This window comes from Capra hircus, chromosome 12 (genome assembly GCF_001704415.2).
Source record: "Capra hircus breed San Clemente chromosome 12, ASM170441v1, whole genome shotgun sequence".
NCBI classification, from domain to species: domain Eukaryota; kingdom Metazoa; phylum Chordata; class Mammalia; order Artiodactyla; family Bovidae; genus Capra; species Capra hircus.
In genome coordinates this window covers 75,386,644-75,402,456 of record NC_030819.1, presented here as the reverse complement: position 1 = coordinate 75,402,456, position 15,813 = coordinate 75,386,644, and the positions used below count along the sequence as shown (strand labels likewise).

The following is a 15,813-nucleotide window of genomic DNA, read 5'->3' as shown; positions in this document are numbered from 1 at the left end:
GCAGCACGATCAGACATGCGTGTTATGGCGTGCGAGACGGCTGGGGGAAGCGGCTACGCAGCACGGTTAGACATGCGTGCTATGGCGTGCAAGACGGCTAGGGTGAGGTGGCTACACAGCACGATTAAGCATGCATGTTATGGCATGCGAGATGGCTGGGGGAAGCGGCTACGCAGCACAAGGAGCTAGGGAGTGAGACGGGGAAAGGCAGAGGGGGTTTAAGAGTAAAGGGATGTGTGTATACATATGGTTGATTCACTTTGTTGCACAGCAGAAACACTGTAAAGCAATTCTACTCCAAAATTAAATAGCACTGCCCATGACAAAAAAGGAAAAAAGAATGTGAATGGACTAAATGCGCCAATCAAACAAAAAACAAAACACAACCTGGTATTCTTCACAGAAACTCTTATATACCTAGTTAAAGAACAGAGTATGTTTCATAACATATACTATACATTTAAATCTCAAGGAAACTCAAGATACAAGGGCCAAATAGTACAGCATGTAACAAAAAAAGCATTCTTGTGCAAAACGTCTAGTTCTGCCACAAACTCTCTTAAATATCTATCACAAGGTTTTCCACTAAATGCTAAGAAACCAAGTTATTAAAAATCATACTCATTTAATATGGTTAAAGTAATAACAAAGAAGCAGACCTTTTCCATTAAGTGTACCACACAAACGTAACCAAAGCATGGTTATAATGTGTCTAAAGTTCCCGAATGTGTCTTTTATATTTACCAACCCACTTCTGCTTTAAATCCCAAATCTAAAGAGGAAACAAGGCACATGAGCTATAACCTACAGTATATATACTCTTGTCTCAAAACTTAAAATGATCCAAATGGAAAAGGAATGCTTCATATTTTCATTGGCATATTCATATCATCTCAGGAAGAAGTGATACATGCTTGATAGATCGCTATAAATTATTCTGCACTATCTATTTATATTTACAAATTGGAGTAGGAAATGGCAACCCACTCCACTATTCTTGCCTGGAAAATTCCATGGACAGAGGAGTTTTGTGGGCTACAGTCCCTGGGGCCACAAAGAGTCAGACTCAACTGAGTGCACAAACACACACAACACATTTATAAATAAAAGTATTTAATCTCAATAAAAAATAACTCAAAGACTATAATGACCTCTTTTTCTGAAAATTCCACCTTTACATCATTCTTCTGAACATTCTTGATCATAAGTGTAATGATTACTTGAGATTCTGTTTGATACCAGTCATACCTATTAAAAAAGAAAAAGGAAACTTAGAGCTTCTGAATTTCTTAAAGTTGTTGCTTCTTTGCTCTGTCAAGATAAAATACAATCTGATGAACAACAAGAGCTCCACCTTGAGGAACAAAATAGCAAAGCAGCTGCTGGCTCACAGAAATAATTTTATGTAACCAATTCCACATGATCTGTACTGATGGAAGAGAAAATCAGGTAGATGATGCCCCAACTCTCTCCAGTGGATTTAAATACTTACATAATTTTTTAGGTTCTAAAGGATCCTCAATAGTGTTGTTAAGCTAATTTTTCTTCTTTTTGGCCATGTCACGCAACATGCGGGATCAGTTCCCCAAACAGGGATCAAACCCATGCCCCCTCAGTGGAAGCTAGGATTCTTAACCACTGGACCGCCAGGGGATTTTAAAAATAAACAATAAAATTTATTCTAAACAGATCATAGTTCTAATACATCAGCAATAGTTTTACCCTCTCATTTCAACCTAATACTAAGAAGTAAACAGTTCTAACCCAATTTTACAATAAAAAAGAAAAAAAAAGGCTCAGAAGGATGCGGCAATCAGTTTAAGTCAGTAGCAGGTGATATACTGGACCCAACCCCATATTCCAGGATCTCTTTACCAAAGCTGGGGGCAGTCCTGAGCTCAGGGAGCAGGAGTAAATGAGCTAAAATTAAAATAATTCAACTCATTCTGTCAGGCACAGTATTAAATACAGCATCTACCTTCAATCTCAAAGTATGTGGGAAGATTAGTGTGTTGAAAGATTCTAATCATGTGTCTCTTTCCCTCTGAAAGCCGGGATCCTCACTTTCAAATTAGACTAGATTAACCCTGTGAGAGAAGAGCTATTGATCTATTCTGCCACTATTACATTCCCAGGATGAAGCACGGTGCCCTGATATGTGGTATATTTATTAAACCATTGTGGGGTTATCTTATATCTATTCTATACTCCAAACACTGTAATTATTATTTAAGTTAGGGGTAGGGTACATAAATAATAATTATGGTGTCTGGAGTATAGAATATATATAAAATAATCCCACACTGATTCAATGAACACACCATGTATCAGGGATCCTCACTTGCTACTTATATTCACAACTGTAACTGCTGCCTTCAGCAAGTAACTTTCAATTCATGCAGAATTATTCCATGAAAAATTTACTCCAAATATAAAAGGCAAGTAAAGTTACATTATCAGGTCTACTACTAACTTACTGACCTATGTAATAACAATAACTTAAATGTAAGAGGTTATTCTTAATATGTGGAAAGATGACATAATATGCAACCATGTGAAGCCAGTTTTAAGTCAACCTTAACAGGAATACTAATTCAAATTGGTTAATGGTCTTACAACTACAGTTTTTCAAGGCTTTAGTAAGATTTATCTTAAAAACTAAGAAATACTTAAATCACAGGTAGGGACTTGCTTACTATTAAGTGACAGGGTTTCTTTTCCCTTTAGGCATATTTATCATGCATTATGAAAAAGAAATCCTTACTTGATTTTTGACTGATGAGTCCTCTGGGATGCAGACTGATTTGGGCAAATCGAAAGAGAAAGATTTTTACGAGTTAGTTTAGTAACTACATATTAAGAAGGTATGTATTATTAATTTACCCAGTGCTATAGTTACTTTGATATGGAATAATTACATGAAAACTTCCTACAAAGCATGGTATACATCAATGCTAAATAATATTCATCTTCACAAAAATCAGAATATTCAACATTTTAAAAATTTTATGAGTTTCCATTTCAAAACTCATTTTTCTTCAAACAAAAGCAGCAAAAAAAAAGAATTTCAGAAGATATGTTTGAAAAAGATTACAGATACAATGTCCAGTTCCAAGATTCAGCAATGCTCTAAACTGAAAATAACAGTAACATTTAAAAAACCATTTTCAGGAATGTAGTGTTAACACCTCCAGGCTTAATAAAGGCAAAACTGCCCTGGAGAAACCTATGGAGGAGTACCTGCATGGTGCCTTCCTGATACGGCCTGATCCTGGTTCACCGTCTCTCTGCAACAATCTATGTTGACCACTGAGAAGCAAAGTGACTCTTTTTAACCAATTCAGACCTTCCTAAACTACTTATTAATTAATCTAAAGGACTTGCCCTGGGTCACTGGTGACCTCTAACTTGTTCTTAAAGAAGAAGGGAAGAGACAGCATTTGGAGGAAGAAAATAAGCAAAACTGTCCTACAGACCTGCAGAACTGCCCGAAAGTGCATTCGGAATACTGCCTCAAATACACTCAATAGTAAGATAATTAAGTAAAAACACAAAGGATTAAAACCTTTGGACTTACCACCTCGTGCTGTGATCCTATTAAAAACATAAAGAAGAAACATTTTCAGATAACAGTACATGTATAGACAAAATTACATACATGATTTCTAAGGCACAAACATATTATTAAGGAAACCAATTCTCCATGCATATCTAATAAGACAAAGTGGTTTAATTTTACAGTCTGGAGTCACTTGGGACTCCTCAGTAATTTCTTACCATTGCAAAACAAATCCATTCGAATCTCCCTTTCAACATAAAGAACCAGGTAAAAAAATCAAAATACCTTTGGAAATCCCAATCTAATAGAACACACACTACTTAAATTATAAGTTATAAAGATCAAAACAAAAAAATGACATTGACTATTTTTTAAATTGAAAGACCATGGGAAATCTGCACACTTACCATTCTGAGCTTCTTGACACCTTTTAATCCAAGCAATGAAATCAGCATCTGCACCTAGAAAGAACAAACTATAACACTCATCTGCACAACCTAACATACTCACTCAACAAGTGCTGACTGCATACCCACTAGCTTACAAACACGGTTCTAGAAACTAGGGATCCAAGAGCAAGTTAGACAAAATCATCTGTCCTAACAGTGTGTAGCTATCCTTAATATTATAGCTACTAGTTAGGTTTAATATTTATTTTGTTCATCCTGAAGAATTCTGACTTGTAAAAAATCAGTTTTAACCAGTCAACCTTATTAGTTCCTAGATCCAGTAATCTGCATTTCTCCTCATCCCTTTCCTCTTAAAAGAGCTTCCTCTCACAACAAAATCACACCTGAATCAGATTCCTAATATGCAGTCAGTTGGGGGAGGACCCCAGAAGCCTCTGTCCACCTGTCTGCTGTCTAATGCAGTTGCTTATCCTGTCTACTATTTCTTCAGCAGCTTTACTTATCATCATGCCTTCAACACCAAGAACCATCTTTATATTCTGCAGAGTTTTATATCTCTAAGTATCTCCAAGTTCCTTGACAACCATTGACACTACATACAGTGAATCACAGTTCACTGCACAGACAGCAAGGCAAACATGTACATAAGCAAATTATTTCTGAAGACTCAGGGCAATGACAGTATCTAAAAAGTCATAGCATCTAATAAATTATAGTTAAAAATTATTAGAAGTGATCATAATAAAAGTTTACTAATTTAAGCTAACTGCAGGTATCGTTATTCTGAAAAACACAAAGTTTAAAATTTCTTAAAATGAAATTTTCTAATTCATTAATTTACAGACAGAATTCAACTATACAGGCCTTAAAATACATACACACACATTTTAGAGGTGAACATTTATATAAAAATTCTAAATGTGAAGAACCGATTATTCAAATTAATCAGTAAATAAGCTGATTCCTATCATACAAAGAGGGAAAAAGGTAATATGGAGTTAAAAATTTTTTACCCTAATAAAACAGAAGCTGAACAGTTTAACGTAAGATTTTCCTGGAATTAAAAGATGAATTTGATTTTAAATTAAATATCCTCAACAGAAAGTAAACCAAAGAGCAGACACCCTCCTCTGAGGCCACCTCTGAAATAATTCTAGGATAAAAGTCAGTGGCATAATAAAGTATCAAGGAAGGAATTTAGGCAGGGAACTTTCTGTTGCTCTAAAAAAAAAAAAAAAAGAAAAGAAAAGAAATAGGGCTTAGAAATCTAAACATGAAGTGACTTATGTCTCATCAGGGTTTTCAAGTACGTAACAAGACACCAAGAAAACTGGACTCTAGAATTTGTGAAGTGTATACATGCTAACTTGGTAACTGAATAGCCCTATTATTCACATACCATGCTTGGGATAACCAAGTTTGAGAGTACTTCCTATTGCCTAGATCTCGTCTTTCCTAATTTGTAGGTTTTGTTTGCAAAGTTGGGCTTGTCACCCTTCTCAAGTAGGTACACAGCAGAAAAGCAAATATTCAAAGCAGTATATATTTTAGTGTATAAAGTATAATCGTGTATGACTTTTGTATGAGGGTTTTCAACCTCAGCACTACTGACATCTGGGACCAGATGCTTCTGTTGTGGGGACTGTCTTGTTCAGGATGTTGAGCAGCATCCCTCACGAGCTATCAATGATATACCTCCCATCTACCAGTCAAGAGAGTCAAAAATCAGTGCAGACACTCCAAACATCCCCCACAGAGGAAAACCATCCCCAGCTAGGAACTATCACCTTAGAGAACTGTGGTTAACACTCTATCATAACATGGAGATAAAATGAGAGAACACAATTAAGACCATGTTGTCTATAATTATCTACGAGATTACTGACAACATTTTGTATTTTGAAGATTTTTTTTGATACTTGGCTTTTAACAAGTTCTATATATTATACATAGATATCCACACTGTTGGGATAATTTTCATCTATTTTTCTCAAAAAGACAGTTTAGAAATTCACAATATTCTCAAAGTTCCATGTTTCTTCTATACCCTATCATACTTTACCCAAACTTACACTTCACCTCTCAATAAAAATCTTTGTTCTAAGACTTCCTTATCTCGGCAATCTGAATAACAACTTAAACAGACTTCAGAATGTGAGAGCAAGTTAAACTTTCACTTGTCCATTAGGAAAAACTAAAAAGCCAGACCAGTACTGGGAGTACACCGAGTGTTTAAACAGTTCTTTTGTTTCTAAGTTTTTCTGTGACTTAAATGCTAAGAAAGGCCAATTTAATCAAATTTTAAGTAAACTCAAACTCTGCAATCAACATGAAATGTCATTAAGAGAGAAAAAAGTGTTTCTATAATTAACTTTAGATTATACTAACAAGATTCAGCTATGGTATTTAAGATACACAGATATAATGGACTAGTTTACTAACATATAATTGTAATACTTACTATTTAATTTCTGTCCTTCTGTAAAACTTTCTAGAGCAGCAGCATAGTTTTTTTCATGGTATTCACATATCCTGTATGAGCATATTAAAAACAAGCACATACATATAAGATCATGAAACATTGCTTTCTTTCTTAAAAAAAAAAGTTTCTCTTCTTTTAAAAGAATTTAAGCATGTTAATAAGCCAACAGATGTTCTAAAATAGTCTACTATAACATCTGTGTGTGTGTCAGTCGCTCAGTGGTGTCTGACTCTTTGTGATTCCATGAACTGTAGCCCGCCAGGCTCCTCTGTTCATGGGATTTTGCAAGCAGGAATACTGGAGTGGGTTGCTACTTTCTTCTCCAGGGGATCTTCCTCACCCAAGGATTGAACCCAGGCTCCTGCACTGCAGGCAGATTCTTTACCATCTGAGTCACCAGGGTAACATCTAATTCCCATTAAAAATGTGGAACTCATTTCAGAAGGAATTTAATTATACATACTTGCTTATTCCAAAATATAGTTACACTAAGGAATTAAAGAAGCTTCCGATTCTTAAAGAATAAAGTTACACTTATTAATAGAAACAAGCTGGGATATAAAGTACACAGACACAGTCATCTTTAAGTGTAGTCTGTACAGCTTAGGTGAGAAATAGATGTTCTCTAGTCAGTTAAACACAGTAAATTTCAAATGATGACACAAAAAAGGGATTTGAAATCATTCAGTTTCATCTATACCCTGCAGTTACTTCAATCATCACTATTTTAAACTACACACACACACATACAAACTGTATCTCATTACATACTGCAGTTAATAACATAGAAGTATGAAATATACCAAAAATTGAATCCTATCTCAGCTATAAAATGTATAAACACAGAGCTTACTATTTATATAAAGTTTACAGGGAGGGAAAGTTCAGGATGAGGGGACACATGTATACCTATGACTGATTCATACTGATGTATGGCAAAAACCATTACAATATTGTAAAGTAATTATCTTCCAACTAAAATAAATATTTTTAAAAAAGGGGGGGGGGACTTACAATAAAGTCATTTAACCATATATAGTCCCGACCCCACAGGAAGAGTAGTTGCTGCCTACCCCTTTCTCAGCAGAGCAGTGGAACTATTTGGATTAAGTTCAAGCGATTTTTTTGCATCAGCAACAGCATCTGCAGATGAAAAAGTGGGTTTTTTGGTCAGTTACTTATGGATCCTAAGAAATACTACACACAAAATTTGAATTAATTTTTAAGTTTTCAAGCTAGCGAAATGGACAAATGACTTTAAAATAAGAAAAGCTAATCTGAGATAAAATTACCTTCATACATTTCTATTGACCTAATCTTCAACCTCATTTCCTAATGAATAAAGCTCTGTATCACAAAGTCCAGATAATTTCATTAACATCATTCACATTGTTTGACTCAAGGTATTTACTTTTTCCCTACTCAGATTATCTATCCAGAATAGTTAAAATTACAGAATATCGAATACATTTTTTCATAAAAAATAGAACAAGAGAATTCATTCAAATGCTCTGTAAATTAGTAAATGTGATGCTATCCTTTATTAGCACATCCAAAACCAAAAATGAAATCTTACAAATTCTACACCCACTGCGGAAAGAATGGACAATCGTAAAATTTAAATGAGTGATGCGCAACATAATGCTTGTCATATTTTGGCTACTTCACCTTGCATGAAAGATCAAGTTAAAAGTCCTGGAAGATAACCTCTATTTTATTTGATTCACTGTATCTTGGGCAAAGTGTGTAAGTTACTTATGGAGACAATATACTTTGTAAGCAAAGTTACCACTGTAATTCCCAAGAAGAATGTGACAGTAAGCTCTTTGACAGTAATACTGTGCATCATCTGGTTTCTGCTCCAAAGCCTTAGTCAGCTCCTACAAATACAAACATGCTGAGTGTCAGTAAATGTTTTTTAAAAGTCACTGAACTCTAATTAAACATGATCTTTAATAAAATAACCTATTATCACAAGCTATTTGGAGGAAAGATAACAGGGAAACAAGCTTGGAGCCTTTCTATGCAAGAGGATCAATATCCCCTCTTCTCCCCTTGAAGGCCCACAATCGAATGTAATATCTATGCAAAGCACTTAGCAGTTTCCAGCCTACAGTAGGAACTCAATAAATGGTAATTATTATCACCTCATTTATTCTGAAGAGCTTAGTTGATATACATTGACCATCACTGATTTTCTCCTTCTAATTTGGAGAAGATTCAAAGACCATGTAGAATTTAAGATCCCTAGAAAACGTAAAGCTGTCCAATAATTTTTAAGAACTGAAAGTTAAATCTAGAGCTCAGGAGGTTAATGCAACCAATAAATACATAAGCAAGCTTACCTGGCCCTCTCCTATCCTCTTGTCAAAGGCCTAAGAAATTACAACATTCTGTCAAAAGCCCAGCCAGATACAGTATCTCATAGGTAGCTACTATCAACCGATCAAGAATTAACAGAACAATTAAAACTTTGGCCACTCTGGGCAGTCACAGTATGTGTTAGCTGGAACAATAATGATGCGAGAAGAGAGAGCATGATCAGTGAGGCCAAGGACAAACGCAGGCAGACAGGAAGGCTTTGATTCAGCAGCCATTTACCCACACATCCTAGGGATTCTGGTAGCTTTCTTAGTTAAGCAGAATTACTTCAACAGCCACACATGGGGCTCTGCTTAAACCCTGTAGCGTGATTCTCGCAAAGCAATGTATATTATACTTGGTAATCATATACCTACAATCCAATATACCTAAAATCTAAACCAATGTTTTACCATCTTAACCCCTATCACCCTGATTCAAGCAGTAATGAAAACTAGATCTTGTTACTATATCTCTGTTCAAAACTCTCTGATGCCTTACCAGCTGACTCAGAGCAAAGGCCCAAGTGCTCCAATGATCGGTTAAGGCCCTCCTTGATGGAACCCTCCGGTCTCTTATCTCATCTCTTTAAAACTCTTCTCCTTGTTCCACAATGGCCTCCTCGTTGTTACTCAAACATCTTCTTACCCTCCACCTTCTCACTACAATGCTCTTCACACTACAGCGTGTGGCGAAAATCCATTCCCTCACATCCTGGTCAGGGACTGTGCCAGAGACAAGATTCAAGTTCACGTTTGTCTGACTCCAAACCAAATTTTAACCACTATACACAGCCTCCTGGTAAAATTCCTTTACTCCAAGTTTCTTTCACACACCATCTAACATCTGTATTAACACACTGGTTCCTAATGAAATACTTAAGCTAAAAACACCATCTTGCACTAAACTGTCAAGCAATTTGGAAAACAGCTGATGGCTTCTTATGTACCTACTCCCTAAATCAAATTTCCAACCTCTCCTCACCAAGAACAGGTATACTATAGGTCAAAAAGGCTGTCATATTATAACAACATCAGGCTCATCAATTCAAAAAGTATTTTTAAACATATAGTTTGGAATAAACACAGGCCAGACACTGGAGGTTCACAGATGCATAAAATATTCCTTTTCTTAAGGAGTCAGGTATAAACTTTTGAATTTTGAACAACCCACTTGCAAATGACCTTTAAAAACACAAACTAATTGTTGGATAAGAAGAACCAACTAGGCTGATTAGGTTAAATAAGCAACTGACTTACTTCAGCGTTAATAAAAAAAAAAGTTACCCCAAATCACCCAACACAAACTGAACTTTATAACACACCGACTTGTACGTCATGAATAAAACACAACAATAAATTTTTATTCTGAATAAGGAATATACAATATAATAAAGCCAAAAAAGGTTAAGTTAAAATAATTGTGCTGTCTGAACTACCTCTGACTTGGGGCATGTTTTCAGTGTTGCTACTGTTTCTATGACAACAGCTGCTACTCATTGGCTGCTGACTGAAGGCAGGTATAACAAAAGGCAAGGACGGTGCCGACGCTTGAATCACAGCAGCAAAAAGGCTATTTAACGCAGACTTACATGAAACACATCCAAAGATGTAGTATTTCTCACATGAGTTATAGTTGGGCAATTCATCGTTCTCAAAAGTAATGAAATCTATTGAAGCGTAAAATATAATTACACTGAAATCTTTACCAGGATAAAGTACAGAAAATAAGTACCCTGATAACACAGAATTACAGGGGGAAAACTACTTTTTAAGGAATTAACATTGTGTAAGATTTCGATCTTGGAAAACTAACTTCCAAATCTTTAGGGCTTTAGGCTCTTTTAAAATGCTAACCAGAAAGGTAACTTGTTCAGATTAAAAGCAAAAGCAGACTGCTCAGACTGACCGCATGTCTGAAGGCCTTCAGCTCTAGGTGTCTCAGGCTACCTCCACTTTTCACTTTCTTTCAGTCAAAGCTAATCCCCAATCATGGATAAACAAGAATACCAAGACTTCTCCCTTCCAAAATCACATAATCATGTAGAACTGGCATGTTTTATTCCAACCTGCTATGCCCTCAACAAAGCTATCTGTGGTCAGCTACTTCAAAGTCAGCTCACAAACATTTTATTATATCATACACCTCAATCCTTACCCACTCCTCCAGAGGATCAGCTTCATGCCCTGAACCCAAGACTCACTGCTTCTAAACTCGATAACCCGAGTAAGTTCATCTCTTGAGCCTAAGCTTGTTAGTAAAATGCACTGCACAGCTGTTCCAAGAATTACAGTAGGAATCATTTAATACACCTGAACGCCTACCACATCGCAGGCACTACACTTAGAAGACAGTGGTAACCAGGTACACAAAACCCCTGCTCCCCTGAAGCTTACATTGGGCCCTCATTCAGATAAAGGAGTCAGAAAAGACAAGTTCCTTAAGAAGGTGACATTTCAGCTGAAATCTAAAGTGACGAGCATTTCTAACCACAACAATAAACAGTCAACAGAGAGGACATTCTAGGCAAAAGAACTGCTTCAAGTTCAAAGGCCCTGCACCAGGCCTGAGTCCAACACACCTGAGTAACAGAAAGAGCCAGTGGGGTGAAAACCTAGAAAGCAAGGCTCTCCAAGACGCCTACCTCAAGGGCCTCACCCTTGGACCTTACATTACTTGTCATTATAATCATCCTTTCCAGTGGTCCCAGTTAGTCCCATTTTACAGACAGGAAGTCTGATCAAGAAGAGTGATGGCCAGAACTTTCCTGAAACCAAGATATGGTAGACCCAAGCAGTCTGATTCCAGAGCCAGTGCTCTTAAGTACCACTCATATTGGGCCTCAAAAGATCCTTATAATCCACATAAATGTTTTCTCTCTCTGCTGGATTGAGACTTCCTCTGCAAAGATTTATTTTTTTACTTCCCCAGTTGGCCTCTATTTTACTGTACCTTATACACCACTCCACTAGAGCATTTATCTTATATTCTAATGACCTGCTGACTTGCCTCTCTCTCCTCTAGACTGCAAACTCCCTCACTACAGTATTTTCATCTTTAGATTGCTTGCTCCCAGTACAGCCTTCTACACTAATATACATTGTTTAATGAAACATGTAATCAGCTTGATACACTTTCTCTTTATTCTTAATAGGATGGTGTTGTATAAAAATGTGACATTTTACCTGCTATAATATCTAGTGACCTTAATTTCAAAACAGTTACTTTTAACCAGCCCTTGGGGAAAGCGAGGGGGAAACTGACTCTTTTCATCAAGGTTCCTGCCCTACTCGTTATTACCAATTATCTAGTAATTAACATTCACCTGTTTAACTCAGTGAGAAGATCATCTCAAGATTTAAAAAAGACATTTCCTCTTAACACAGGCTGGTTCTTACCATGACCATCCTCCCGACTCTGGGTTTCGGACTCAGGTCCATGGCAGGTCCTGAGAATTCACATTTCTAACAGAATTCCAGGTGATGCTCCTGCAGAGGGTCTGGGGTAACACGTGGAAACCACGACAGTACCAGACTGGGAGCAGGAGTCTCCTGTCCTCGGGCCCCTGTCCTGCCTCTCCCTGGCTGTCCACACCTGCCTGATGGCTCATCTGCATTTCCTTGGGTCTGTTTCCTGCTGTAAAAAGGAAGGGTAAGGGATACCGGCCTACAGGAGCCATAAGTACGTTCAGAAAATCTGCAGCGGGGAATTCCCTGGCCGTCTTCACTTCCGCTGCAGCAGGTATGGGTTCCATTCCTGGTTGGGGAACTAAGATGCCACATCACGTACTGCCCACCCCCCTAAGAGGAAAGAAAAAGAAAATCTGAGGGAGGGGGCATCCAATAATTTGCATTTCTAAGGAATTCCTCAGTGATGCTAATGCTGCTGGTCCAAGAACCACACTTTAAGGACAAATGTACTAAAGCTAACCACACATCTATACTATGCAAATTTACTCCTACAAAGAAAAAAAAAATTGCACTCTTAAAAGAAAGGAGTGCATGTGTTCAGCAAAACACATGTATAAGAAAATTCACAGTGGTTTTATTCATACTAGCTAACAACTAGAAATATCCCAAATGTCCACTGTTAAACAGTGCTATATTAATACAGCGAAATACTACACAGCAATGAAAAAGAATTATCCCATCCCATAAACTTATGGATGTATCTCACATAATGTTTAAAGCAAGAGAGAGTAGCTACACTCAATTAAGTATGAGGCTGTTTGATACTGTATGATACTGTTTGTATGAAGTCCAAGGAAAACTAATTGATGGTGATGGAGTTCAGAACAGATGGGTAAGAGGAATTATTGGCTGGGAAGAAACTTAAGATTTGTGTTACATACCACACGTCAATACATAATTTTAAAAGTAAAATAAGTCAGATGTAAAATGACAAAGAATCCAGTATATTAATATTTTTTAATAGTAACTATTATATAAACTAGATTTCCAAAGGAGGCACAGGGCCTAAGAGGACCATACAAATGTAGACTCTGAAAACAGATACTGAGCTGAAATAAGGAACTGTAGAGAAAAATTCAGTGCCTCTGGTAACATTATTCTAACAGTGACCCCAGAAGAATCACTAGAAAACATCCCAGCACAGGAGTAATCAACCGCTTCATTTTAAGGTCTTCATATCCCAACCCCCCAAAAAACATAGTTCAAGCTACAGATAAAAGGCACCGATGGATTCGGCCCCGGCTTCCTTTCCACCTCCTCTCACTCCGTCCATCCCACTCTAACCAAACTGGGCTTTCTTGCTGCTCCCTGTTTAGGCCAACTTCACTCCTACTTTAGGATCTTGACACTGGCTCCTCTTCCTGCCTGAAATAATCCTTCCGCAGGGCTTCCAAGCTCGCTCCCTCGTGCCTCTTCTCAAATGTCACCTCCTCTACTAACCATGAGTCAACTTCTTTCAGAAATCACAGCCAAGAGAAAGGTTCTCTTGCCTCAAATCCCTAACCTTACATCTGTTAGATTAGAACAGCAAAACAAAGTCTCCTCTCTTTTTAAGCTTCAAAACAAGAAACCCCTGGCTGATTTTGAGACCCACTGCATCACGTATAAGCTTGGGCTCTCTGTGTTACTTCAAATTATTACTTAACTCACTCTTTTGGTTTCCTTTACAGCTTTATAGCCTTTCACTGCACACAAAGTGCTTTGTAAGTCATTTAACTGTATAAATTAAGACTTTAATCCATAGCAACCAATGCCTTCCACACAGCAGCGCCCCCCCCCCCAAGAAACTGTTTTGAGAAATAAAACAAATGAGTGAATAATGAACAGAAATAGGGACGCCTGGAAATTTTCAGGCACACAAGGGGAGAAGGTTTCTGTCCTCGTGGTGTGAGTTCAGACAGGCACTCTGCACCTGGTACTTAAAAATAATCAAGGATGACCGCCAAACGAAAACCCGAATGAACAAACATCGAACTGAGATTTCACTTTTTGTTCTAATCACAAATGCCATTAAAAAAAAACACAAGCCCCTTGAGGCCCACGATGCAGGTTAACTCCACCCCTAAGACAGAAGAAGGTTACGCTACGGAGCTCCAAGGATGCATAAAGGGACCAGGGGTGGAAAGGGGACACGACGAAGGATCTAATGTAACCAGGCCGCCGCGGGGCAGCAAAAGAAGGGGCGGAGGCTGTCAACATCGGAGGTTGACCCAAAGGAGAAGCAGCGGCCCCGACCCCCGGAAGACAGAGCCGGGAGGAAGCCGACGCGACCGCCTGCCCCGGGGTAAAGGCTGTCTCACCTCTAACGCCGCCTGGGGGTCCTGCTCGATGAGGGCATCTGAGAAGCTCCGGAACAACCTGCCAGGAAAAGAACGACTTCAAGAAGGGTTCACGAACCAAAGAAAGGGGCGGGGGGACGCCAGTTACACCAAAGAGAAGGAAAAACACGCACCTCGCGGCCGCCGCAGGGCCCGCCGCCGCCGCCGCCATCTCTAATCGTCAGGGTTCCCGCTGCTGGAGCTGCTCTTCCCGGGGTTACCAGCGCCGCCACCGCCGCCGCCCAAGGGGGAAACTTCTGGAGAATCACCCACCGAGCTTCCGTCCTAAGTAGCCAACGAGCAGCCGCGCAGCGTGCTGAAGGGAGGAGGGAGAGGAGGCGAAACGCGGGCGCGGGGCGGGCTGGGACCTTGGAGGACCGACTCTCCGGACCCCGCCCCCCCGGCCGCTGACCGACCGCGCAGGCCCCGCCCCACCGCAGCCATGGTTACGGAGGCCGCGGCGGGCCACGCTCGCCCTCGGTCCTAGTGCGCGCGCGCACTACCCGAGAGCCTCCGCGCGCGGTAACTCAGTAGGACCCTCGGACCATACAGTTACCCTCAGGAACCTGTGGCGTTTGGGAGACGTTTGTACGTTTGTCAATTACACACGGCACGTCGAGCTCCATTTTCCCCTATGGCTCTCATCATGGCTTCCCAGAGGCAGCCACGGCTCTCGCGACCCGTGACGCTCTCGGCTACGTGTTCTTTTCCGGGAGCCACTTCCGACGGGTGGCCCGTTGACGCCGGGATCCTGGCGCCGGGAGCCCTGAGGGCCTCGGGCTCGCCGGGAGTCGCTTTGCCCTCACAATGGCTAGACTGGAGTTAACGCCTTTTGATTCCGGTTCAGGCGGACCGCTCGGTTCCCCAGAACTTCACAGGCTGAGGCTTTCTCCCCACTTGACTTCCCAGATACAAGAAAAACGTGTTCGATCCGAAGGCGCTGAAGGGAGAAAGGGAGCCTGAAGTTTTTCTCAGTGCCGCTCTACTTTCCACTCAGCGGGTCCGACCCTCCTCCCTCAGTGCCCCTCGACCCGTGCAATTCCAACAGAAGAAACTTAGAGCTAATTCCACCGCGGCGGGAGCCGGGGAGCAGGAAGGCGTGGGAGTGAGCCGCTCGTTCATAGAGACGAACAAGGAACTGAACTGGAGTATCTGCTCCATCCGAAATCTAGACTTAAAGCCCGGGGATTCAGTCGTGGTAACACCCTCCAGT

General features: G+C 39.6%; 1 protein-coding gene across 1 annotated transcript in view; it reads right to left on the bottom strand.

The window, feature by feature from the left end:
• SUGT1 (SGT1 homolog, MIS12 kinetochore complex assembly cochaperone) overlaps nucleotides 1-15,276 on the bottom strand; it is a 41,079-nt gene extending 25,803 nt beyond the window's left edge. The window contains exons 1-10 of the mRNA XM_018056815.1: nucleotides 15,157-15,276; nucleotides 14,735-14,916; nucleotides 14,583-14,640; nucleotides 8,241-8,331; nucleotides 7,525-7,594; nucleotides 6,431-6,501; nucleotides 3,967-4,020; nucleotides 3,578-3,594; nucleotides 2,765-2,799; nucleotides 1,152-1,248 (exon numbers count right to left, since the gene is read on the bottom strand). Coding sequence (XP_017912304.1) covers nucleotides 1,152-1,248; nucleotides 2,765-2,799; nucleotides 3,578-3,594; nucleotides 3,967-4,020; nucleotides 6,431-6,501; nucleotides 7,525-7,594; nucleotides 8,241-8,331; nucleotides 14,583-14,640; nucleotides 14,735-14,772 — 531 coding nt within the window. The 5' untranslated portion in view covers nucleotides 14,773-14,916; nucleotides 15,157-15,276. The remainder of the gene's footprint in view (nucleotides 1-1,151; nucleotides 1,249-2,764; nucleotides 2,800-3,577; nucleotides 3,595-3,966; nucleotides 4,021-6,430; nucleotides 6,502-7,524; nucleotides 7,595-8,240; nucleotides 8,332-14,582; nucleotides 14,641-14,734; nucleotides 14,917-15,156) is intronic.